Source organism: Triturus cristatus, chromosome 7, assembly GCF_964204655.1.
Source record: "Triturus cristatus chromosome 7, aTriCri1.1, whole genome shotgun sequence".
NCBI classification, from domain to species: Eukaryota; Metazoa; Chordata; class Amphibia; order Caudata; family Salamandridae; genus Triturus; species Triturus cristatus.
This window is the reverse complement of record NC_140590.1, coordinates 484,544,385-484,570,506: the sequence shown is the minus strand read 5'-3', so window position 1 is coordinate 484,570,506 and position 26,122 is coordinate 484,544,385. Positions and strand designations below refer to the sequence as shown.

Here is a 26,122-nt window from a genome sequence, read left to right as displayed (position 1 = left end):
CGTGGGAAGTGCACAAAATATGCCGATTTGAAAGCATGGCTTCTGAAGAGAGGAACAAAATCCTTGAAACGCGTAAAGCCTACGAAGACATACAAACGGAATGAAAAGCTGCCTGTCATCGAGAAAATAAAGGTTGTTGACCTTACCTGCAGCAGAGTGCGGCCTCATTCTTGCTGGTGCAATTGTTGGGTTATATATATATATATATATATAAATATATATCTCAATGCTACCAAACTCCGAAGTTTTTAACAAACAGAGTAAAGCACTCTCGGGGACAGTTCGTATCGATGTTTTAATCAGCAAACAGACGCGTTTTGGAAATTCCTTCCTCAGGACTGATGAAGGAATTTCCGAAACGAAAGTTTGGTAGCGTTGATATTTCGTGATATTTCGTGTGGCACCACCACGTAAAAGCACCCGCCTGCGAGTGTTCCGGTGTCAAGGTGCAAGATGGTAGCGTGATATATATATAGCTATATAAAATGTAATTATTTTAGCATTATTCCCTATGGCTATTGTAATAATTCTCCGACTCTATTATTTTCTAAGGTAGTGTGTTACAGTGTCTGTGAGTGGCAATGTGTGGTCCAAGACTTAGTCCATTACTCCATGGTGGGTCTGGAGTACATTTACTGCTGTTTTGTGATCTTAGAGCTGCAGTAACTTTTGAAGTGCAGTTTATGAATAGTAGTGGTCTGACTAATTTTTGGGTTGGTGTTTGTATTCATGTCTGCCCCAAACCCCTCCTTACCCATCACTACACCCCTCCATAAATTCTGTTAACCCCCTCCCATTTAATAGTAAAAATCAATTTTCCAGCCTTTCTCTCTCGTCTCTCCCACATTTACTACAAAAATGTATGCCTACGTGTATGGAGATCTCTGCGCAGAAAACATAAGCGAGGCAGTGAGGCAGAGATGTCTACAAATAGAACTGTGCGGAGCATTTTGTAGTATGTTAGAAGTGATACAGTGGTACTACTTTACTTTCTGAAAAAAACAGTTTGTGATGTTGATATTTTATTTACTTCTTTTTGTCCTCATTCTGCTGTGGCAGGTTTTACTCACATTGTGAAGGTTATGAGCCCACAGTACTGGTGATAAAAACGACAGCCGGGGAGGTGAGTATTGTCAAAACATGCAGAAGTGTTTTGTATGCAGACATGAAGCGGGCGGGCAGGCTGAGGCCTGGTCGGGCTCTCACTGGGGCACTTGTAAGAGCAATTAAAAGGCAGACGCTTGAATAAATGTTGTAATGTGCCGGTTCTGAGAGCGCAGTGGCAAAGGAAAGTGAATTATAAAACACCTTACTGCCTGTCTTGCTGTACCGAGGGATTGTTCTCCTCGAAGTGAAGAAAGCCCTCTACTTTGTCAATACCAATGATACACACGGAGGGAAATGCATGGACAGATGGCATCCGTCGGGGGCGGTACGAAAACCTGAGGCACAGGCACATTGGTCCAAATTATAAATCTGTTTTCATTTCATATTCCGGGCTAGGGAAGTGTTTTTTCGGTATTATAATGCACCAACAGCTCACGAATATTATTGCAAATATTCTTTGTGACCCCTCTCCCATTTCTCAAATGTGATGTCCGGTTTTGAGCTAAAACAAGCTTTTTTTTATAGATGTTGCATGGTTTTGAATAACAAACATTTCTCTGCAAAATGTCAGTAATAGACTCCCATACATCACTCACAGTAAAATAAATTAAAGGAAAATGTTATTTAAAACAATCTGTTTAAGAATTATTCAAGGTCATCAAGAGAAGACTATCTACAAAACTGAGCTAGCTCTATCAGGGGGGCCCTTGAAAGGCTGGGGTCTTGAATCGGGGACCACTTGGCCCGTGCCTTAAGACGTCTCTGCGGTGTTGATGAACTGGAAAAGAGATCATGAATAACATGTTTTGGGGAAATACTTATAATCTGTGTGTGAAAAATCGGGAAATAACTAGGAACATAAATAGAAATTGAAGGCTTGTCTCCAAGCTTCTTTACTATCCTTCTTACGAGACATCTCTACAGTGGTTTTAAAGTTATTTACAAAGCCACAGTTCAGTGTATGAATGGCTGCATGCATTGATTAGTAAATTACCACAAATATCTTATCTTGAAGGCTGTATATTTATTTATCCGAGGGTCCAGATATAGTCATAAAATGAACACACACACCGAGTACATGGACAATGGCTACTATAGAGGTTGTATTTTACACTACAATAGTAGACTAGTAGACCCTGCTACCTGTGGTCACACTACTGCCCTAATAAAAGATACAAGTGTTACAAAATGATTAAATATGAGACAAAAAGCCACAGGCAGTAGACCTACAAGGTGCCGCACAGACAACTGATATCTCCCAAGCTAAGTATCTGTTAGAGCAAAGATTTTAAGTATGACCGTGTGTGCACGCAATGCAGACACCCTCTGCCCAAAGAGTTTCAACCTAGATTAAGTAAAAGCCAAAATAAAGCAAGCCAAGGTGCACCAGTTTTGCATATACAAGTATTTATCTCGATATATCCACAGTGATGCAAAGGTAGTTGAGAATCTTCTCTTTATTGTTGCAGATATTTTTTTTAAAAAGGGGTCAGCCAACGCGTTTTGTCCACATACATGTGGACTTCTTCAGGGCACAAATCGAAAAAGAGTTCTCATGTCCTCACAAAGATGAAAGATTAATCAAGTCAGTTCAGTTCAGTTCAAAAGCTTTTATTCGGTTTGCATGACACAACCATATAAGCTAAACAGTTATATCAATATTTATAAAATTCAAAATTTAAAATATCGGTACTCCTCTTCATGTATAATTATTACAAACACAAAGTTATCAGTATTCCTCGACCTATACAATTATTATAACACATGTTCATGGAAAAAACATCAAAGTGCACTGTGCTATAAAGTGTCAAATGCCAGAATCCAGATGTACAAATATCCATCTGACTACCTGTTACAGTACATGAAACTGTGCAAATTCGCTATAAAGTGACATATGCTTATGTGCAAATTTGCAATTTAAAGCAGAATTTCATAGTACTATCGACTTTCTAGCAGCTCTACATTTCATTATAAAATGTGCTACATAAAAACAAATATCTGGGCTCTCCAACTTACATAGTAATTTCATAGCATTTGCAGTTAGATGGGTATTATATTTTAAAAAGATCGGCTTTAAATAACATTTCCTAATTTACAAAATAATAAGAAATGGCAGCAACTCTGGTTAGAAATATTATCACATGGGCATTTCACTTTGGAGCTTTTTCCCATAACCGGGAAGGCTACGAGATGGTGAGCGATTCCCAGCCTAAGACGTGTTAATACAAATCGGTGCGAAGATCTTGATACATCTACCAAATACTGCTGAAGCCCACTTTTGAGTTCAAGTTGCCTATAAAAAACAAGTGTTCTTTCGGTCCCAATTAATTTTTTTACTCCTTCCCCCCTCTTGTAGGACATAAAGGAATCTTTTATCTCTTTTTTAGATAATGTTATTGGATATTTGGACTCATCAAGGATATTAAAATCAAATAAAAGGTTATACCAGTGGTTGATGTAACTTATCCACGGTATACGGGTACAAAGGTCCAACTTTAAACAGTCCTTAATTATAGACTGTGTAAACTCAGTTTCACTCTTAGACCAGATAGAATGCCATAAAAGTAAGGGCCGCAAAGCAGCCAAATCAGAAATATAATTAAGACCAGTTTCCAGATTAATTAACTCAGTGGAGGCTGAGGCAGGTGCACTCAGCAACCGTTTAAGAAAACTGTTTTCGTCTAATTGGAGTTGGTCAGCGGGACAATGGCCCCATATTCCAGCCCCATACAGGGCTGAAGAGATACATCTTGCGTTATATATGTTCACCATGTCCTTTACCCTCCGATCCCCTAGTTTAGCTGCAAACCTAAATATGCCATTCGTATTCCTGATCATTTTATATCTGATATTTTCATGTTCATTGGTCCATTTACCACTTCCAGCAAAAGTAATACCTAAATAGCAAAAAGATGTAACTGCATGAATTTTAAAACCATCTAAAAAAAAGGACCTTGATGAGTTCGACTTTTTGCCACATGTCATAGTAAAAGTTTTTGATTTATTAATTATGAGTTTCCGGCCTTTGATAAAATCTGTAAAATTATTAATGAGCCGTTGAAGGCCTATCGGGGTACGAGATAATAAAACAGCATCATCTGCATATAATAATACTGGTACTGCCTTTTTATCTATCCTTGGTGCATCTGCTGAAATCTGACTTAAAACCGTGGCTATTTGGTTAATAAATAAAGAAAATAAAAGGGGGGCCAAAACACACCCCTGCCTGATACCTCTTCTTACATCAAAAAAAGGGGTTCGTTCACCGGTTGGCCCATATCGAACGCTACAGGATAGTCTCTCGTATACTCGTGCCAAAAAGAATACTATCTCTTTCGGGGCCCCAGATTCAAGCAGTACGGTCCACAGAAGAGAGTGGTTCACTAAATCAAAAGCGCTGCTTAAGACAGCAAAACATAAAAACAAATTACCCCCTTTCACTGATGTATATTTATTTATTAACAAATCAAGGTTCGCACATTGTTCTAGGGTACCTAGGCCTTTCCTAAATCCATATTGAACAGGAGATAAAATCTTATAGTCCAAGGCCCAGGTTTCCAATCTTTTTAAGAGAACCCTGCTCATAACCTTTATTGAAGAATCCAATAAAGATATTGGACGGTAATTACAGGCTTCGGAGCGGGAACCCTTTTTATAAAGTGGGATAATTAATGATTAATGATATCCATAGCCTTCAACACTGTAAGTCACTCAGTCTTGAAGAAGCTCCTTGTGGAGATTGGGATCAACGATTTAGCCTACAGTCTCCTCTGTTAACTTCTCACTGACAAAGAGCAATCGGTCTCTTTTGGCGAGTTTACCTCCAAATTGTTCTCCTTGCCCTGTGGTGTCGCGCAAGGGTCATCACTAAGCCTTATGCTTTTTAACATTTACGTGGCTCCTCTAGCTAAGCTGATCCGGTCCTTTGGTTTCTCAACCATCTTTTACGCTGACGACACACAGATCGTAGTGTCATTCGCATGTAATGTGGAAGAGGTGGCACACCGCTTTAACAACTGCATGAGATCAGTAGCCAACTGGATGAGCAGTTATTGCCTGCAGCTAAATTCAGGGAAAACGGAGGTGCTCCTTTTTGGTAAGGACACCTCATTTTGGAATGGCTTATTTAAAATGTTTAGGATCCTTAGAAGTTTAGGAAGATTAAGGGACTGTCCTGTCATGAGTGGTAACTAAGCTAAAAGAGACTAACTGAGACTAGTAAGTTGTGGACTCAGAGTACAAAATTAATGGCTATATCATTTAATGTCAATGGTCTAAATAACAAGCGGAAAGTGAGAGCAGTTGAACATTTGATGAAAACCTACTCTACAGATATAGCTCTGATTTAAGAGACTCACTTCTGGGAAGGTACAAAACAAAGTTCTGAAATGTTTAAAAACTAGGCTGGATTTGACTAGATATGCCCTCAAAATATATTAAAAACCTTTTCCTGAATTTTCAAGCCTGGCTTTAGCTAAAGTGCTACATCATCTGCTTACAATTTAATTTTGGACATCCCACTAACGGGTGGTTCTATTTCGCAGTATTCTCTTATTGTAAAGGCAAGTGGCTCTATTAAAAATGGCTAATTATTTAGAGAAGAGGGGTCATCCTTGTCTTGTCCCCCGTTTAACCCTGCATACACTTATGTCAAATGAATTCACTATTAATCGTGCAAGTGCCCTCTGATATGTTTTATGTAAAACCTGTATAAGATATAGGGGGAGCGTCTGTGGTCTCGCTTTTGGGCCTGGCAAACTCCTTGATGATGGCGAAGAGTTCTTTGCTGTTGTGTGCGTAGGCATTGATTCTTTCTTGGAGGGCCGTTTTATTTGTGGTTTTAAGGAGGAGGTGGTGTGCGGTTGCAACGGCTTTAAAGATTGCATGGTCTTTTGGGGTTTTGTTGTTTTTCCATCTCTTCTCGAGTCGTCTACAGGTGCATCTGGACTTGTGCATGGTGGGAGTGAACCAGCTGGCTTTTTTGGAGTGTTGCTTGAGGGGTGCCAGAGTGTTGGAGCAGTTAAAGATCCATCGGTGGAGGTTGCATGCTTAGGTATTAGCGTCGGTGGAAGTCGGGTGTGGTAGTGCTTAGGGAGGCGGTGAGATGTTCTTATGTAACCTTGTTCCAGCTACAGCGGTGGGGGCAGGGAGGGCAGTGGTGTATGGTGGGTTTGGTGAAGGCAAAGTGCACGCAGTGGTGATCGTTCCAGAGGAGTTTGGAGGTGATGTTTTCGCTGGCAGAGAAGACGGAGTCGAGTGTGTGTCCTGCTACGTGGGTCGGAGTGGTGACTAGTTGCTTGAGTCCGATGGTGGCAAGGTTCTCTTGAAGGGATGCAGTGTTCTGGTCATTGGGGTTGTCCAGGTGAAAGTTGAGGTTGCTGAGTAGGATGTAATCTGTGGATTCGAGAGACTGGGGTGTGATGAAGTCAATAATGGAGCCGGTGAAAGGTGGACGGAGGCCTGGAGATCTGTAGACGAGGGTGCTGTAGAGGGTGGTGCTAGGGTTGGTCTGGACCTGTAAGTGGAGGTGTTCCATGGTTGTCATAGGGTCATCCGAGTGGGTGGTTAGGCGGAGAGTCTTATTGTTGAGAAAGGTGATGCCTTCTCCTGGTTGGTCGGTGCGGTCCTTGCCGGTGATCTGGTAGCCGTCGGGGATGGCGGTGGCAATGGCCGGGCCAGAGATGGTGTTTATCGAGGTTTCCATGAGGAAAGCAATGTCAGGAGGGACAAAGTCGAGGGGGTCCCAGATCTCTGTGGTGTGTTTGTGAAGGGAGTGCGTGTTGAGGAGGATGCAGCTGAGCCACTCGGGTGCGCTGTCGGTCCGCTGAGTGGTGGGAGGAGCTGGAGTGCGGAGATGGGTGAGGGTGGAGCTGCAGTTTCTGCAGGAGAAGGGTCCCTGGGTGTCCTTCGGTGATGCGAGGTGGCAATCGGCATAGCGCCCAGTCTTGAGGGCGAGGAGGGTGCTGGCGTCGTATCGGTAGAATGTCAAAGAACTATGGTCCGGCGCACTGGGTGCAGTCCAGGAGCAGGCAAGCTTGCCTTTGGCGCACCTTCGGCGCGCCAGCCTTGCGGCTGCATGGTGGCCTCCTAGTGTGCAGGGGGGCTGGACAGCTGGGAGGCGGGAAATGTGGGAAGCAGGAAAGTGGCACTGGAAGGGGGTGGGCCACAGGGATCCTAGCGGCCAGGGCAAAAAGTGGCAAACGAGAAGCAAAAGGAAAAAGATGCAAAAGGAGAGAAAAGTGGAAAAAAGGGTGAAAAGAACAGAAAAAGAGAGGCAAAAAAGAGAGACATAGTGCAGCCCAGCAGCAGAGCAGAGACACTCTCCCATTGGCTACATGGTGGAGCTGCGCAAGGAAGGGAGCAATCCACTGATAAGGTCAGTTGATTGCACCTTCACCGTGCAACGGGCGTCATTGAGTAGTGTGCGAGGGGAGTGGTCTGGACAGCTGGGAGGCGGGAAACCTGGGGAGCCGGAAAGTGGCACTGGAAGGGTGTGGGCCATGTGTGGATCCCAGCAGCAGGGGCAAAAAGCGGCAAAAGAGAAGCAAAAGAAAATAAGATGCAAAAGGAGAAAAAGTGTCAAAAAGGAAGAAAAGGACAGGAAAAGGCAGAAAAGGAGAGGTAGAAAATGAGAGACAAAGTGCAGCCCAGCAGCAGAGACACTCTCCCACTAGATCACCAGGGATGAGGCGCAGGCGAGTGCCTGCGGGTAGAGGAGGGCCTTGAACCACTGAACCGAGGGTCAGATGGTCAGCAGCAGCAGGGAGTTTGGGGGCAGCATCTACTACGTGGAGTTGGGCAAGGAAGGGAGAAGTCCACTGATATGGTCTATTTATAAACGTATACTAATCCTTCCCATTAAAGGGGGCAAATCACTGAAAAAGGTCCAATATTTCAATTTTCAGTCGCTGTAAAAAAAGAAAAGAACAGCTGTTTAAACACTATGTGATCCCCAGTATTAATGGATCAACCAGAGTAGTAAATATTTTTATAGGATCTTTTCCCCTTCAAGATAAAATAACTGCCCATAGATGGAAGATCAATGGATACTATGCCATCGGTGAATTTTTAATCTATGATACTTAGAAATTATGGGCAGAGATAGAACCAAGTATTAGATATGCAAAAGTACCTCTCTAATGGCCTTTTATCCAAAGTGCAATTTATTTAAAAGAGCTGGATCCTATAATAATTAGAAAAAGTCTGGGGTTAGTGGAAGGTTTAATAGAGACCAGTACACACAGATCTGAAAAGTACTAGAAGGCTAAGTTTCTAAATTATAAAGAAGTTGAGGTTTTCAATAAAGTACAACAGAGATGTCAGTCAAGGGAGGAAATGTGTATTGCGAGAGATACACTTATACCACTCCTTCCTATTAAAGTGGGCAAATCTCGTTCGTATGTAATTCTATAACAAGAGGCAGGTGAAGGAGTAAGGTTGGGTGAAGGAGTAAGGTTGGGGAGGCTGAAGCTGGTGACTGAGCCCGTTCTCTCAAAGGAGGAAAATGGAAAACAGAAGTTGTGGAACAAGACAACTGCTAAGTGAGGAAATATATGGAGGAGAAAATGAAGGCTTATTCACTTTAAAAAAAAACAGGAAGTTATTACTCTGTGGAAAGATACTTGCATGAATGCTTCGGAAGACGAGACAGAAAAGTCACAGAGAATTTTAAGGACTCGGTTTCTTTCTTTCTTCAGGGCCGAACAATTAGATGTGATAACTGTATGAAGGCGTGGACATTGCCGATTTGCTTTCGCCAACTCTTCCTGCATTTTGAAGCCCAGGGACATACTATTGAGGACGCTAACATCGGGAGGCTGCCTGTTTGCTGGGACTGCGAGGTCCAGGGTGCGTAGCTGCCAGAATCAACCAGCGCACCTGGTCACTCTTCCCGGCCCCTCCTCCAGCTTCTCCGCCTACAAAACGCCTCGCGGCCCCCGCTTCGCGGGAGCCGCTCGCAGGCGTGGACATTGCCGATTTGCTTTCGCCAACTCTTCCTGCATTTTGAAGCCCAGGGACATACTATTGAGGACGCTAACATCGGGAGGCTGCCTGTTTGCTGGGACTGCGAGGTCCAGGGTGCGTAGCTGCTAGAATCAACCAGCGCACCTGGTCACTCTTCCCGGCCCCTCCTCCAGCTTCTCCGCCTACAAAACGTCTCGCGGCCCCCGCTTCGCGGGAGCCGCTCGCAGGCGTGGACATTGCCGATTTGCTTTCGCCAACTCTTCCTGCATTTTGAAGCCCAGGGACATACTATTGAGGACGCTAACATCGGGAGGCTGCCTGTTTGCTGGGACTGCGAGGTCCAGGGTGCGTAGCTGGCAGAATCAACCAGCGCACCTGGTCACTCTTCCCGGCCCCTCCTTCAACTCCTCCCCCCTTTTTACCATATAATCCCTTGATCATTCACGCGCTAGCGGGACGCGTGCGGGGCGCAGCCCGGGCAAAGGGCGGGCCGTTTGAGGCCGTTAGAGGACGGGAGAGGCCGGGCCTGGGCCACCCCCCCTCGACCCCCCCTGGAATTCTGCCGGACATAGAGGGCTACCACCGGTCCTTCCCTGCAGAGAAACAAGGAGTAAAAGTGCCACGGCTGTTGCGACTACATCAAAGGGAACATTGGATAATTACTTCGTGAAAGCCGGGTCACTGTTAATTGAGGACATTACGCTCCTTGAGAGGCGAATATCCCAAGAGCTGGACTGGGTGCGGAGATCGTCTATGGGCCCTTTGGCTCAGGCAAAATCTCCTGTGGTAAGCCCAGAACTTATTGTGTTGGACACAGGGGTGGATGGTATGAAAGATCTCTCTGGGTCGTTGAATATATCAAATTTTATTTCTCAGTTAAGTAGGAAGGATCCCAGTGATTCTGTAGATTTTAGCATGCTAACTCTTCCGCCCGCTCAACCCCACCTCATATCTACTATAAATCCCACGTCAGACCCTGATAATGTCAACTTCACAGGTCCCAAAGCGAACAAGCGAAAGGGGACTAGAGAAGGAGCTATCCCGAAAAAGAGTGGAGGGCCCAAGCCCAAGGGTGTGCGAAAGCCAAATACTTCAGAACCCTCCATGAACCCGATATTAAAAAGTTCCTGCTCAAATACTAGGGAAAAACCGCAAATAGACAGAGCTGAGGTTATGTGTTCTAATTCATTAAGGGAGACAAGCAACCAACCTGAATTAAATTTACTTGAACACACTGAGGAGGATGTTACCCTTGCGGATATAGGTGTCCTCATAAGAAACCTTTTAAGCCCACTGGAAGAAAGGCTAATGAAAATGGAAGCTAGGTTAGTGGTCATAGAAAAATCGACAGTCCAACTAGCCGACAGTTTGAAAATAGCCAATAACGGTGGAATAAAGGTTCCCGATAGGGCAACAAAAAGGGGACCCTCCCAACTTATAAATCGGGCTAAAAGTGCCACACATATAGTGCAGCAGGCAACATCCATCTTGCCTACAAGTACCAACACTCATTCGATGACAGATGCTCCAAAACATCATGTAGATCAGCTTAATCATCCACCTTCCCCTCCAATTAGGGCAGTTCAAACTGGGGAAAACGATTCTGTCCCTATCAATACATTGAATAATGTGAAACCAACGATGGAGGGTGCGAGTAAGAGGCTAAATCCTGGACAAATACACCTCCCCCCAGAGGCAGCCCCATATACTGTTGTCTTTGTAGGGGTACCAGAATTGAACGCTACCTCTAAAGAATCCACTGCCTCCCTTAAGAATAAGGTGATAAATTGGCTATGTACATACAGACCGCTCCCGGAAGGTATACTGAGCCCAGTTCTCATGGTACGAAGGGTCCCGTGGTTGGGTAGTCTAACTAAATCTATAAACGGTGACTGCGTTATAGTCAATTTTAAAGACCACAGGACCGTCCTGCATATATGTGGATGGACCATTGAGGAAGAAGGGACCACTATTCAATCTTTACCCCTCTCCTTTTTTTACCCTCCTCTAGTATATGATAGAGAGGATGAGACCTGGGGGGCTCAGATACAAAGACCGGTCGGGTGGGGAGATTCTAAAAAAAGGGGAGTCACTTACCACCCCAGAAGCCAATACTTAGGGAACCCTGAAATTAATATACAGCACACATATTTGGAGAGACCGGGTGGGGGGTTGTCAAGAGGATGGAGAGCATTACCCAACTCTCGAAGACAGGAGTTAGCCCACTATACCTCCAATATGGCTGACGAGGGATGGGAAATCTGCCATGGGAGAGGTGGCAATTGGGGCGTAGGCGAGCAAAATTACCATCTCCGAAGACCCCCTCAGCAATTTTATCTTCCAACTCAGAACAGATACAGCCAATTAGACATGGTAGATTGACTATCTATACACACAAGCGGGAAGTCTAACTCTGTAGCATGGGAGACTGTGGATGAAACCAGTCAAGAAATAAAGCCGCCCAATCCCCTAGAACATCATGGGGCTTCGAGCAATTCCATTGGTAAAGTATGTCATAATGTGGGGGAAGAAATAAGCATCCCCCTAACACATATAGAGACCATGACCAGTGATAATGGGAACGTTTGCACCCACACCACTATTCTGAGTGATAGGCCCATCTCACTAAAAATATTGTCATGGAATGTGGCGGGTTTGGGAAATAAGTCCGATTGCCAGGATTGGATTGAATATATTGACTCTAAGGACTTATGCATGTTTCAGGAAACCTGGGAGAGAGAGGAACATGTGAGGCAGGGCTTTGCAGTATTCTCCATCCCTGCGAAATGGGGGGGAAGGGGGCGTCCATCGGGTGGACTTGAAACCTGGGTCGCAGCTCATTTGGGATGCAAGGCCACGCGTTTCCCAGTGGCATCAGAAGACATACTTGTGGTACTACTGGAATGGTCCCATTGTTGTAGATTGGCGGTGGTAAATGTCTACTCGAGGCCGGTCACCATCTCACAGGAGTCCCCTACCATCGACAAACTAGCGGATCTTCTGGCCGAACTCCCCAAAGGGTTCCCTTTTGTAGTGGGTGGGGACTTGAATTCACATTATGAACCCTTACCAGGTCTTTTAGATGGGGCCTGCCTAGAGGAAGAGGCAAGATGGCGAGTAACATCGATAGTATCCATCCCGCCAAAAGCTTGGAGCCCATTGGCAGTGCAGATTACTGCCCTAACTTTGAGATATGGGGTTAGGGCTTGTAACGGGCGAGTCAAATCTGATATCCCGAGCAAACCCACATTTAATCGGAAAGGCAGGGAATCAAGACTAGACTATATTCTAGTGCAACTATCTTCCTGGTCGTATGTCGCTGATTTTAGAAGATAGCGACCATAATGCCCTGGAATTGGACTTTCTCCTCCCCGGTTGGGTCTGCGGGGAAGCAGAATTGTCTAAGACAAACCCCGATCTAGTTCTTGAAAGTAATAGGAGAAGAATTAAGTGGGAAAAAATAGCAGCAAGTACAGCCATGCTCCCCCGGTTTTATAACAACCTTATTCCCACTTTGGAGAATATGGCGTTTTTAAGTGATAAACCCAGTACAGGGGCTAATAATAATCAAATTTGGCTGTATCATGAAGAACTCGTAACAACTCTATCTGTAGATCTATTTAATAATGGTCCAAGGAGGGGGGGTGGAAGGAACCAGTGCACTTGGTATAATGCGGTGTGCCACAGTGCAAGGAGGGATCTCTTGTTGAGTATTAAGAACCGCAAAAGCAGGTCGGAGATCCAAATCAGGAGACGCGAATATAAGAAGCTGATTGCTAATGCTAAGATTGACTGGGACCAGAATAAATGGGAAGAACTCGTTAGTTCCCTAGCCTCCATGGACTCAAGGAAGTTCTGGCGAATTGTCAGTTCAGGTTCTGGGGAACTTGTCTCGGCAATAGAGCCAAATATTTCTTCCAAGACCTGGCAGGAGCACTTTCAGAATCTGTATACAGAGGCGCCAGGCCGTGGGGGCTGTATTGTCATCCCGTCAGTCTATAATTGCATGGAAGGGGATCTATTCACCATAAGGGAGGTCCGGGCTGCCATAACAGGTTTGTCAACCGGAAAGGCACCCGGCTTGGATGGTCTCCCTGGTGATCTTTTTAAACAGGAGCCAGATATATGGGCCCCTTATTTCCTGGTGCTATTCAATGCGATTCTAAAGGGTATGGAGGTGCCCTGTACTTGGCTGGGCGCAGAGGTGGTTCCGATTTTCAAGAAGGGCTCGCCCCTGCTCCCATCCAACTACAGGCCCATCAGCCTGATAGATGTGTCGCAAAAACTCTTTGGAAGGCTCATTTTAGACCGTTTACAGAACTGGATAGAGGAGACCGCCACTATGAGCCCCTACCAGGCCGGGTTCAGAAGGGGGGTATCCACTATGGACCAAATTTTTCGCCTTAATCTTATTTATTGGAGGACGGCACTTGTGGAGGGGGGCAGCCTGTACACGGTATTCGTGGATTTGCGGGCTGCCTTCGACCTGGTGCCTAGATCTAAACTATGGAGTGTCCTGGGCGACTTGGGAGTCCCGCCAGACATCCTGGCTATTCTGATTAAATTACATCAGGATAATTTTGCGCAGGTCAGGTGCGGCCGGATGGGGGGCTTAACTGAAAGATTCCCCGTTGACAGGGGGGTGAGGCAGGGATGTGTGCTTGCACCCACCCTGTTCTGCCTCTTTGTCAACGGGGTAATCGCCCACCTGTCCAGGCTAGAAGACATTGATGCTCCTAAATTGAATGGCAGCAGGGTGCCTGCCATAATGTTTGCAGATGACACCCTGCTGCTCTCCAAATCCCCCATGGGAATTCAACGGATAGTGGACGGGTTCCTGGAGTTTTGTACTGAGAGAGGTCTTGAAATCAATGCCTCCAAGACAAAATTTATGATCCTGAACCCTACCCCCTCCACACATCCCAACCCTTTGCTAGGTACGGTGCGACTGGAGAGGGTTACCACATTCGAATATTTAGGGGTAACCCTGAATGAGAAAATGACATGGGGGACACATACGATCAAGGCAAATTTGAAACTATCGCAGAAGGCGGGGGGTATTCTAAGAATGGCGGGTAAATCTATTTATCGCCCACTGGGCCCTATGATACAGATCTACAAATCCCAAGCACGGGGCTCAGTTGTATATGGGGCGGAACTTTGGGGCCATGTTTCTGTAAAAACTTTAACAACCACAGAAAATAAATGTCTTAGGCAGCTAGTGGCCCTCCCCTCGAGTACCCCACTGCTTCCCCTCAGATTGGATCTAGGTCTAAGGCCAATTGCTGAGGAGTTAGGTTTAAAGCCCCTAGCCTTTTGGCGACGAATATGGAGCAGCCAGGATCTTGGTGATTATAGAAGTGAGCTCCGAGAGTTCTTGGCTTTACCAAATACCAGTAACATCCCCTGGCTAAAATACATAAGGAGCATATGCGAAAGCTTAGGTCTCCCGGAACTATGGACCGACCCTGCTAATTCAAGTAGGAGGACCTCTCGAAAGGCACTTTCTCAACTCTATTATCAGTCGAAGTTGACTACTGATATAGGTAATACACGGATGGGATCATAGACTCACACATTTATACAACTGAAAGACTCCTATCAAATGGAAAGTGTATTAGATGGCATGGGTCCTGTGCTGGCAAGAAAACTATATCTACAGTGGAGATATGGCTCTCTACCTTTGAGGGCCTTCACTAGCTCTTGGTCCCAGCCCCCAATAGTAGAGCAGTGTCCAGCCTGCACACATTCTCATGAGAGTGACCTACATGTGGTCCTTTTCTGTAAAGCCTACCAAAGAGCGAGGAGGTATTGGCTCCTACCTATTCTTAAAAATATGAGCTTCAGGAAATATCTGCCCGCGTTTAGAATCCTTAAAACTGATTTGTCACCTCCGATTGTTTTTGCTGTAGCAAAGTATTTAATGGCTATGTGGCATGTTCGATCTCGCATTTTAAAAGAGGGGGGCATTGTATAAAGTTATAAGACATTGGTTTATCTTTTTTATGACTTTTAATGTTTGAATCATGCAATTTTTGAAAGTTACTGTGTAACAGAATTTGTTTAAAACATTGTAAACTCTAAATTTTAAAAAAATGTCATGTATTTACATCTTTGATGGTCTAAATGACCGAGAATAAAGATTATTGAATTGAATAACAAGAGGCTGTTATTTAGGGCGTCATCTCTACTGAATAAAATCAATTCCCAGATACTGATAAAGTGCTTTAGGTGCTCAGCAGAATCTATTGGACTTATATTATTTGTAATTGCCCCAAGATAGTGGAATTTTGGACCTCACTCAGTGCTATTGGGCTATTCAATGGGTAACAATTTCAATAAGAAAAAACTTTTTTTGATTACTCTTATTGCGAAGTCCAAGTTTCTCCAAAACTGGAGAACAGAGCTGGTACCTACGTTTGAGAACTGGAGGTCTAAAATGTCAAGAATAAAGAGATTAGAGTGATGTTATGCGCTAAGGTCAGGCTCCTACAGTACATTTCTGAAGCTGTGGGAAGGTATAATGTGCCAATGTGTGTTTCCTCAGTCTACATAGAAATACTGTGTGCAGAAGGTTAACTAAGGTTGGATCTGAATTGGTGTTTATGTTATTAGTAAGAGGAGGAAATTAGATCAGTGTTAATCATTATTATTATATCCGTAATGGGAGCCACCTGTTGAGCTCAGGACCATTCGGGGGTAGGTATAAAAATGCCACAGTATTTGAGGGAAGTGACAAACTTGTTCATTGCGGTGTTTTAAACTATGCGTCGTAAAGTTTTGAATAAGACGGGCTGTCGTGAATCTGCTGCTAAATCATAATATTAACTTAATATAAATGATGCGATGTTTCAAATTATGCAATGGAACGTTTGAAAAGAAAAATGTGTTGATAAAGTCGCCTCTATGTTAGAAGATGAATTGAAAGATGTTATGGAACTCTTTTGACAAAAGGGTGACTAAAGAAATAAAAACCTAAGTGGAGTCTTGGGAACCATTACGGAAAATGAATTTTTGGGAGCAGGAGGGCTCCTGATAGACACTCTCATTGCTGTTTATTTTTTACAGGTGTGTGGCGCCTTCCTCTCCTCCGACTGGAATGAACGGAAACGACACTGTGGTCAGGTGTGCACCTTCTTCGGGACAGGGGAGTGCTTTGTGTTTAGTGTAAGTATATACTTATTTACTTTTATCTGTTACACTGCATGTTCTCTAGCTTTTCCCTACTCTTTGGTAAAATACTACCAGGTTGTTCTTTCAGTTCTTAATTAATTCTTTTTTTTTTCATCCTGTTGGGCCCTGTTTGTATACTTCCCTCATTATGAATGATCCTGAAAATGGTCCAGATTTTCCGGTATCTGTAAATGTGGGCGTGGGGAGAATCCAGGCCATTACAAGTGGGACCTGAAAAAAGGCCCCTGAAAAGACGAAAACCTTGGGGAATTAGGATGTCCGGGTCCAATTCACACAATAACTCCTCATTTCACAGGATTTTCACATTGAGATTTCTACGTGAAAATCTCCATGTGAAAATAAACAAATGCATTGAAACAAGATTGGTTAAAATAGCTAAGGCCAGAGTGAACTGCAACATTCTAACCCTGGCACACAACTGTCTTCATGGCCTGGTGCTGAGTTTCTTGCAAGAAGGATTGCATCACACTGACCTGGCAGGTGTCTGTGCTGTTGGGATCTTTCCTTAATAGTTGTTCCAAACTCTAGATCCAAGTCATTTGGTGACGAAAGCTTCTGCATACTTATGATCTTTTTTAAAGTCATGATCAAAAGAGCTTAAGCATTTGTTGGAGACCTATTGGTATCAACACATTACGTATACTTACAGTGGGCTTTAGGTCATCCCCTTTTTTATGATCAGATAGTTTTATTGTCAATCTCCCTTCCTGCTCCTCATTCTATGATTGTACTGCCTATTCTTGTGTTTGTCCTGCATGGTGTTCAGAATGGCTGATGTATGTGTCCGCAGCTGATGTCAGACCTTTCTTTACAATGCTTGGAACAAACTATTTCCGCTCTCTGTTTCCACCTCCTGATCCGCTCTTTTTCTGCCTCTTTATTTTGCCCAATGTTTGCCACTTCCAGCCCAGCATCAGCCCCCTGGCTTATTTCCACCTCCCACCACAGTTTTGGCATGCAACTGCCTTAAAATAGTTTGTTGACACTTAATAAATGGCCACTAGTGCAAGAGCGCATGCACGCATGAGTGGCAGGCATCTCCCAACGGCTCCGCATTCTAAGATAGCTACTGTGGGTATGCACACATTCCTACCAACCACCTTTGAACGGGTTGGTGAAAAGAAATAAAAAGCATTCCGAGATGGCCGCCGTGTATGCGTGGATATCCTGCCATACATTTAATACATAATACATAACAAAAAACATTCTGAGACGATCAGTGTGGACATGTGTGCATCTGCAGCGGCCATCTTTTAATGTATTTTGTATTATTGTAATAAATCCTCTCCTCAGAAGGGCCCAGCAAATGCTTGCACATTTGTGTCGGCTGTTTACGAATTTAAAAAATCAAAATATACTAGCAAAGCCAATATGTTATGTTATGTTATGTTATTAAAATTTATAGAGCGCACGATTACCATTCCGGTGTCCTGGCACTAAGCATAAGCTACCCAACAGAAAACATAACTAAAACTGAGAAAAGAACCAAGTCTTGAGACCCTTCCTGAACGTACTAATGTCAGGGGAGTTTCTTAGTGAAAATGGAAGTTCATTCCAGATTCTGGATGCACTGGTAACAAAGCTTCTGCCTCCCCAATCGACTTTTTTGAATCTGGGGGTTTTCACTAGTTTTGCACCCATTGATCTGAGAGATCTAGTAGGGGTATACCAGGAAAACTTGTTTCTTAAGAACTGAGGCCCTGTCCCGACCAAAGCTCTGAACACAATACAAAGTGCCTTAAATCTAGATCTCAGATGAGTAGGGAGCCAGTGTAACTTTTTGAGTTCTCCTTTAACTGAGACCGACCTAGGGGTATCTGTCAGCAACCTGGCTGCTGCATTCTGAATCGTTTGGAGCCTATTTTGATGTTGTACTTGAATGTTGACATAAAGACTATTACAATAGTCAAGACGAGATAATATCAATGCAGTCACCACAGTTCTGAGGTTCCCCTCAGAAAGAAAGAACTTGATTTTCCTGATCATTCTCAGTATCAGCGAGCATCCGGATATCACCTTGCTGACCTGGTCACCCATATTGAGTTTTTCGTCTACCACCACACCCAGATTTCTAGCTTTCCTACAGGGTGTGGGACAGAGACCAAGATCCGCAGGCCACCAGTCTGGTGTCCACATCAGAGGGTTATTGCCAAACCTAAGAACCTCAGTTTTAGCTGAGTTCAGTTTAAGGCAATTGGCCGACATCCATCTGGAGATCGCGCCCATACAGTCAGAGAAACGTGCTCCTGTTTCTATTTCAGCTCCCTCCTTCACTGACAGTACAATTTGAGTGTCATCCGCGTAGGAGGTAAGCTGAAATCCAAAAGCTCTAATAATGTCAGCCAAGGGTGCCACGTAAATATTAAAGAGAGTGGGACTAAGAGATGAACCCTGCGGCACCCCACACGGCAGTGAAAAGGGTTCAGAGGTGTTACCGTTGAGTTCAACGGTTTGTACCCTATCATTGAGAAAGGAATTGAGAAGATTCCATGCTTGCCCTCTGATTCCGATCTCCGATAGCCGATTAAGTAGTACCGTGTGGTGCACGGTATCAAAGGCCGCAGATAAATCGAGGAGAATCAGCATCGCGTTGCCTCCATTATCCATTACCTCTCTGATCTCCTCTGTAGACTTTAAGAGCGCCAACTCAGTGCTGTGAAGCGCTCTGAAGCCATATTGTGAGGAGTCCAACAGGTTATTGTGTTGGAGGAAGTCACTGAGTTGCCTGTTTATGGCCTTTTCCAAAATTTTGGCTGGCAATGGGAGTCTAGAGATAGGGCGATAATTAGACGGGTCCTTAGGATCAAGGGACTGCTTTTTCAGTAATGGAAGCACTGAAGCTTTTTTCCAGGAATTTGGAAAAAGACCAGATTGAATTATGCCATTAAGTAAGGGTGTCAGGACCCTGCAGGTAATGACGGCTATTTGTTTGATGACCCAAGTGGGGCAGGGATCACTCGGGGCACCAGATTTAATGCTGTTCATAAGTTTCACAGTGTCATCAATTTGCAAAGGAGAAAAGCAGTCCAAGGTGGTGGCAGGGAGATGGGAGACTTCCGTTTTAACATCATTTAAATCAATCGAATTTGACAGAGAGATAAAAATTGACTCAACTTTAGACTGGAAAAAAGCCCCAATGGTGTTGCAAAAATCCGGATCAACTGAGTCCATTAGCATACTAGGATTTGAAAGTTTGATAACAGTTTTAAACAGCTCTTTGGTGTCAGATTTAGCGTTAGTGATTTGGGTACAAAAGTATTCTTTCTTGGCAGCCATCAGAGCTTGTTTGTAATTGGAGATGGTTAATTTGTACTCTGATTTATCCGGCATAGCATAGTTCTTCCGCCAAATCCTTTCAGCCTGTTTACATAACAGTTTTTTCTCCCTGAGTTCTCCTGTGTACCAAGTGGCAGTGGGGAAGGCCCTTTTCGGAATCCATTTTTTAGGGGGTGCCATTTTAAAACAGGCATCCGTAAGCCAGTTGTTGTAGGTACGCGTGGCCTCTTCGATATCAAGTGGGGCAGTGTACATGGTATCAATGAGAGAGGATTCAAGAGTTGTAATATCTAATTTGCCCCAAGCTCTCGTAGTAATTTCCTTTTTTGATTTAGAGCCAGTGGGATATCTCGTGGTACATTTTATCTCAAAGTTCACTATAAAATGATCTGACCAAGTAATAGGGAGAGTGGAAATATAAGCCAGATCACTATTGTTGGAGAAAATCCCATCTAAGGTATGACCTTTATTATGAGTCGGAGATGAGACCAATTGATCAAGACCTCCTATGGCCATGATATTGTTAAGCCTGACCGTATCTGGATCTTCAGATTTTTCTAAATTAAAATTGAAATCACTAAGCAATACGAATGATTTTAAGCTCAGACTTTCTTCTAGAATTCCATTAAGGGAATCCATAAATCCCTTCCTCTCTCCTGGTGGACGATAGATAAGGATACCAGAGAAGGGTTTGTAATGAGCAGAGAAGATTTTATAAGAGAGTGCTTCGCAACCCTGGATGCAGACAGATGAGAAATGTGGGGTGAGAGATTCATGGTAGATTACCGCGAGCCCTCCACCTCTTTTCTGGGTGCGATCCAGGGAATGACAAAGAAAGCCAAATGGGGTGGCTTTTACCAAGTCCAGCACTGAAGTGGTATCGAACCAAGTTTCTGTGACAAACGCCAGCTTGATGTCGTTGTCCTCCAGAAACAGGGCACATTCAAATGAGTGCTTCACCAGTGACCTAGCATTCAGTAGAGCGCATTTCAAGTTGATATCTCTTCCAAATCCCCTATCCAGAACGTGCTTGGAAGAAACAGATTTAACAGGTAAGTTCAATAGTTTAGGGAGGGGGGTGAGACATTCTCTGCACACGGGGCTCCCTTTAGCTATAGCAGCAATATTCTTGTTATAGAGGAGACAGGGGGACAGTTTGTAACAATGAAAAACTTTGTCCACCTTGTTTAACCTGTGCAGTTCCTCACCTGTGTAATATCTTCTGTCCAACGGCAAAGGACCAGGGGAACAGGCCCTGCGCGCGGACGGGCGCAGATGGGCTTGCCTTAGGCGCGCCTTCGGCGCGCCATCGGCGCGCCCGCCCGCTGCGCGGGCGCGTCAGCATGACGTTTAAATATCCCCACGTAGCCACTAGACCGCTAACCGGCGGAAGTGGAAACAATGAGGCCGGAAGAGGGATTCCTGACAAAAGTGCGCTGTACAACAATGAAGGATTACATTAGCAGCAAATAGGTGAATAAAACTTTTAAAAAACGTTCACAAAGTGCGGTTTAAAATGTGCAAATAACAGAATTAATGTCACGGCTGAGACGTATTAGATTTACCAATGTATCTTCAGTATGTCCAGTGAGAGCAATCCCTATTTAGATGTCTGTTTTGTTAATCTCCTGCTTGGGTGACCTCAGTATTATTCTCTTTTATGTCAGGGCATGGTACGTTTTTGGTGCACACGCTATAAATAAACCAAGATTGGGAGCTGCAGGCTGTTAAATAAAAGCCAAGGACCAGGAACATGGGCTCACTCGCATGCCTTTTCCCACATGTTGGGTTCCTATCCCTACCTCCCATCCATCTGTACTCTGTGTGGTCAGAACATTCTTTGTCTAACGGGCCTCTCACTGTGGTCACCATTAGTGATTGCTGTCACCTTAACTTTCAGTCAGGGTCTTTCCCCATGCTATTTATAACAACACATTTCACTCTTCCTTTGTCTGTGGTTGTGATTTCCTATACATGTTCCTTAAAAAGGACACCATGACCGTCTGCATTAATTTGTTTGGCCATTTTTAGTATAGCTGTGGATCCGGATCCCCCTTTGATGATCCCAAAAGGGTTTGGTGCTCACAGTGTGAAGCTGGAATATTAGTAACAGTGTGCTAGTTTCTCACTGTGCCCAGTAGTGTGCCAGCACCTCACACTGTCCATGTGTTTGTGAAAGTGCCACCTTCAAGCAGTGTGGCCATGCTATTGTTGGGAGATGTCAGCATCTGGCTTTCGTGAGAATGAAAGAAGATGACACAAAGATGTGCAGTAAGGGCAGCTAGTACTTTGCTGAGAGCCATGATGAGCTGGCCCTGGTGGGCATTGCAAGAAGACGGCACTGTTATGCAGTGGGAGAAGCTAGCACTAGTGTGCAATGTAAGGAGCTAGCACTGATGGCAATGTGAGAAGCTCACACTAATGGACTATTTAGGAAATGTGTCCTTTCTGTAGGGCCTTTCTGTAGGGCCACTCCAGATTTTTTGCCTTTTGCTGGACCCTATATTTTTTAAGGCTGTAGAAATATGTGCACTTTACTCCTGCTAACCAGAGATAAAGTGCATGTGCTCTCCCTTTCAACATAGTGAAATTGGCATGCCCCCTAATTGGCACATAGCTCACTTACCTATAAGTCCCTAGTACTCGGTACAAAGTGTGCCCAGTGCTTGGCAATGAAATGTCATTTCTAGACGGCAGCACCCATTGTGCCATCAACTACAGTGACAGTGCGAGAAGGACTGCAGTCTTACTATTTTTAGCCTGCCAGTTGCTGCTCTAAACTGGAAATTCTACTTGTCAAAAAAAGAAAACTTTTGACAGGTTCAAACCTTTGTTTTAAATATTTGTCACTCCTTTGTAGGCCTTTTATTAAAAAAAAATATATATATATGATTTTTTTAAATTGTAGAACATAAACATATCAGTGCAATGACAATCCATTACATCACATGACCTTAGACCCATAGTCCGATCTTGGGTGATTCAAGACAATGATTACATTTCCCATCTACTTTTAGTTCCCTTCATTTGCCTATAGGTCATCTTCATTCAGACGGGCCCACCAAGTGTGTCCCATATGCCCCCACACCCATCGGCTTGAAAGTCATTCCCCGGGTATTCGTTCCATTTCCCCCACACGTTGGTCTACTTATGGGGACAGCCTTGACTCTCATATACCATCCTCTCTGCCAATATACATTACTCAATATCCATTTTCCATTCATTCTTTGTGGGGGTTGATGTGGCCTTCTCCTGCTTGGCTATATTTCTTTTGGCAACTATAAATCCTAATTTCACCCAGTGGCGTTCTTTGTTTGTGAGATCAATCTCATCTCATATGTTCAAGAGATACCATTTTGTCGACTTGGATGCCGCTATTATGTAGGCCTTTTTGGCCATAAAGCAGGGTGATGGTATTTAAAAGTAGGACATATAGGAATGTAATGTAAAATATGTCCTTTCTGTGAAGAAACCCCAAAAGCTAGTCTCACTGGTGCAAGGCTGGTTGTTCCACAGGAAAACATTGGGTTACATTTTTACATTTAATAATTCTAATTTCATTTAAGAAACAGCTAGAAAAAGAATTCACCAACTATTTTCAACGGTTATCGAAAATTCAGTTCAATGTTTAGCTAAGATTTGTGATAAATATTAAGATGAAGTTACTTTTTGAAAGTTATCTTTTCTGTGCCTAAACTTTCTGGAGGATCATTTGTATTTGTTCTCTCTTCTGCCAGCAAGTAACTAGCATTTGAATAGGTGAGAATGGGCATGAAATGCCTCCCCTGCGCAAACAATAGGCTGACCTCAATGGGCAGAGATGACCTTTCTGAACCTGACAGAATATGCATGGTGGGGCTGAAAGCATCCTTTTTTGACATTACATTTCCAATCCTGCTGCTTGAATTTCTAATCCTGCTTTACAGATCAGCTGAGGATTTACATATAACACTTGGGGTGCTCTGCAAAAGGGGGGGGGGGGCTCTCACAGGCAAATTTTAGATGACACTTGGTCAGGGCCCTTCCATTGTCCCCCGCCAGCCAGAATGGCTGCAATCACAGTAGGCCTCACTTTGATATTAATGTCAAATCCTGCTTGACAGGTCTGCTTGTTTTTTTTATATAGTGGTGGGGTGCACACCAAAGAATGCAAGACAATTCTTATGTCACTGTCTGGTTGCTGGAAAACTCAGCTTTTGGCTTATCAGATTTCTGTCTCTGAGTTTATTGGGAGTACAGTGACTGCCCCATACTGGCTTTTAGTGCTACATGAGGGAGGACACTAGGATTACCACAGTACACTCCCCCTCCCCCCACACACAGCCCTCAAAGCCCAAGGTTAGTGTAGCTCAAAACTTCTGCCATCTTGACAATGCCCAAAGTGAGTAGGGTAGGTCTTGGGAATTTTCACCCCATTGGTAAGGATGTGCCCAGGGGTAATTTCTGTCAGGTTCCCCCGTTCTGAATCCTCGGGATTGTGCTGATGCTCAAATGGGTCCACCTCTCAACTGACCCAAGTCCGGAATGTATATATACGCGGACTAGTGAGCTAGTTAAATGAGGGAAGGAAAGGGAAGGAACAGCTGGGAGGGAGACCTATGGAAGACACATAGAACAAGGTAAGTAAACAGGAGTTCAACAGCAGTACAGTGAATCCAACAGTGAGTCTGAAGAGGATTGCGATATAACACTCTACCTGTAAAGGAAACAAAGGAGGTGTCTACCAGAAGAGAGGAGAGGGCGATTGCTGTCTGCTGCATAGGCCACTGAACTAGAGAAAGAACAGCCGTTATTACTGCAATTATTCCCCCTTCGCCATACACTCTAATGCAGCGTTAATCGCTCTGTGATTCACATACCCAGGTTATGCAAGAGTGAGTTTGGTCGCAATCTTGGGATTTCACAACACTCTAGAGACTCTCTTACACCCCTAGGAAACGGTAGAGAAGAACACAACTAGTAAAACAAGGCGTGGTATGGGGTGTCTTTATACAGATGGCAATAACGTCTTCAATGTACCACTTGACAAATCATAAATAGGGTTCAGAGGTTACTGTTTGTCTGGAACCCTCTATAATCCGACGCTTTTTCCCACAACGAAAGGCAACAAGGAATGGTTCACCTCCTGCATGAGAACACAGGAGCGCCGGGTCTCGCCAACAGGGGTCAAATGAAATAGCGAGCGAGGCGAAGATAGGATCTCTCCGCCTCTCGTAAATCACTGTTTACAGTTGAGCGTTTAAGCGCTCTCCCCAAGGAAACAAGTAAGCATGGATCCAAGGTAACACCGGGATTTTTTCTCCACAAGACCTTTAACTCTGAGAGTTGCCCGCTACGCTTCTCCGCATGTAAGCAGCGGGGAGCGCTGTTACAGCCAACGGAGAAGCTAGGGCCGGGAACGCCTAAGAAGGCGAGTCTTCGTGCATACCAATAACAGAATTTATCACAGACAGGAGCAGAGCACGGTGCCGTTAGCACCCTTACCGCCCGGATCACACCAACTGGAGACTCCGCAACTGCCGCTGGTAATCCAAGAATCATCGGCAGTGATAGCGGCGTCTGACGTCTCTATATCCGGGTTTTGCCGGTAGTTGTGGTCACGTGTGGCGCGCTCCCGCGAAGGACGCTGGGGAATGTAGTTTCGCGCGGTTCTTCCTGTTTTTCCGCGTTCTCTCTGTGGCGTCAGTGTGTTACCGGCCCCAGGATCCTGACAATTTCCACCCATTAACTTGTGCCAGGCATCTCCAGGCACCCACTGAAGAACACTCTTGGACCTGAGTAAGATCAGAAAAGGACTAAACCTGCCTTCTGCTAACTTAGAAGAGCCCTGGAAGACTGGACTTGCTGTCCCCTGTACCCAGGACAAATAAAGGACTATGAGGCCCATAAGGCTGTCCTACTGTTAAAATGACAGTGACACAAGGTGCAAGAGGCAACTGCTCAGCTGACCAGTGACAACTGGACCGGTACTAGAACCTTCTGTTTGGCCTCTACCTGACACCCTGCAAGTCTCTTAGTGCCTGCCCTGAGGTCCTGGGGAGCTTTAGAATTGTACTCATGAGGTGGAGTGAGACTTACAGCACTAATGTCCGAAGGTAAAATCTTTGACCAGGGTGAACCTGGTTGGTGTCTCTGACCCGCTGACCATCAGGGTCAGCTTCAAATTGTGCTTTGGTCCCGGTCTATCCCAGCCATTGACTCTCATTTGCACTTTATGCTTCTTGACACTATTTCAATTTTAAAATTCATATCTTGTGTCCCCTTATTGGACGTTGGTCATTTTGGGGTAATTTTGCTTATTAAATTTTGCTATATTTTTCTCATTTGTTTGCTCTAAGTTATACCAATGTGCCGTAGCTTCCAGGAGGTTGAGCTCAGGTTCATTTAGTGATTTTAAGCATTCATCCTGACAAGGGTTGCGATTATTTCTCGAGGTGGGGTGTCTCCCACCCCATATAATAATGTAATTTCTTACAGACTAGACTAGCATTTTTGGTTTCATCCCGTTCAGCATTTTTTAAATTTTGTAATGCTACATTCACATACAGACTGTCCATAAAGAATTCCAATCGTAGTGAAG

At 44.4% G+C, this 26,122-nt stretch overlaps 1 protein-coding gene across 1 annotated transcript in view; it reads left to right on the top strand.

The window, feature by feature from the left end:
* The window catches only part of LOC146809958 (TBC1 domain family member 24-like), a 78,537-nt gene that overhangs the window by 34,320 nt on the left and 18,095 nt on the right, over positions 1 to 26,122 (top strand). The window contains exons 4-5 of the mRNA XM_085616821.1: positions 1,060 to 1,123; positions 16,141 to 16,239. Coding sequence (XP_085472947.1) covers positions 1,060 to 1,123; positions 16,141 to 16,239 — 163 coding nt within the window. The remainder of the gene's footprint in view (positions 1 to 1,059; positions 1,124 to 16,140; positions 16,240 to 26,122) is intronic.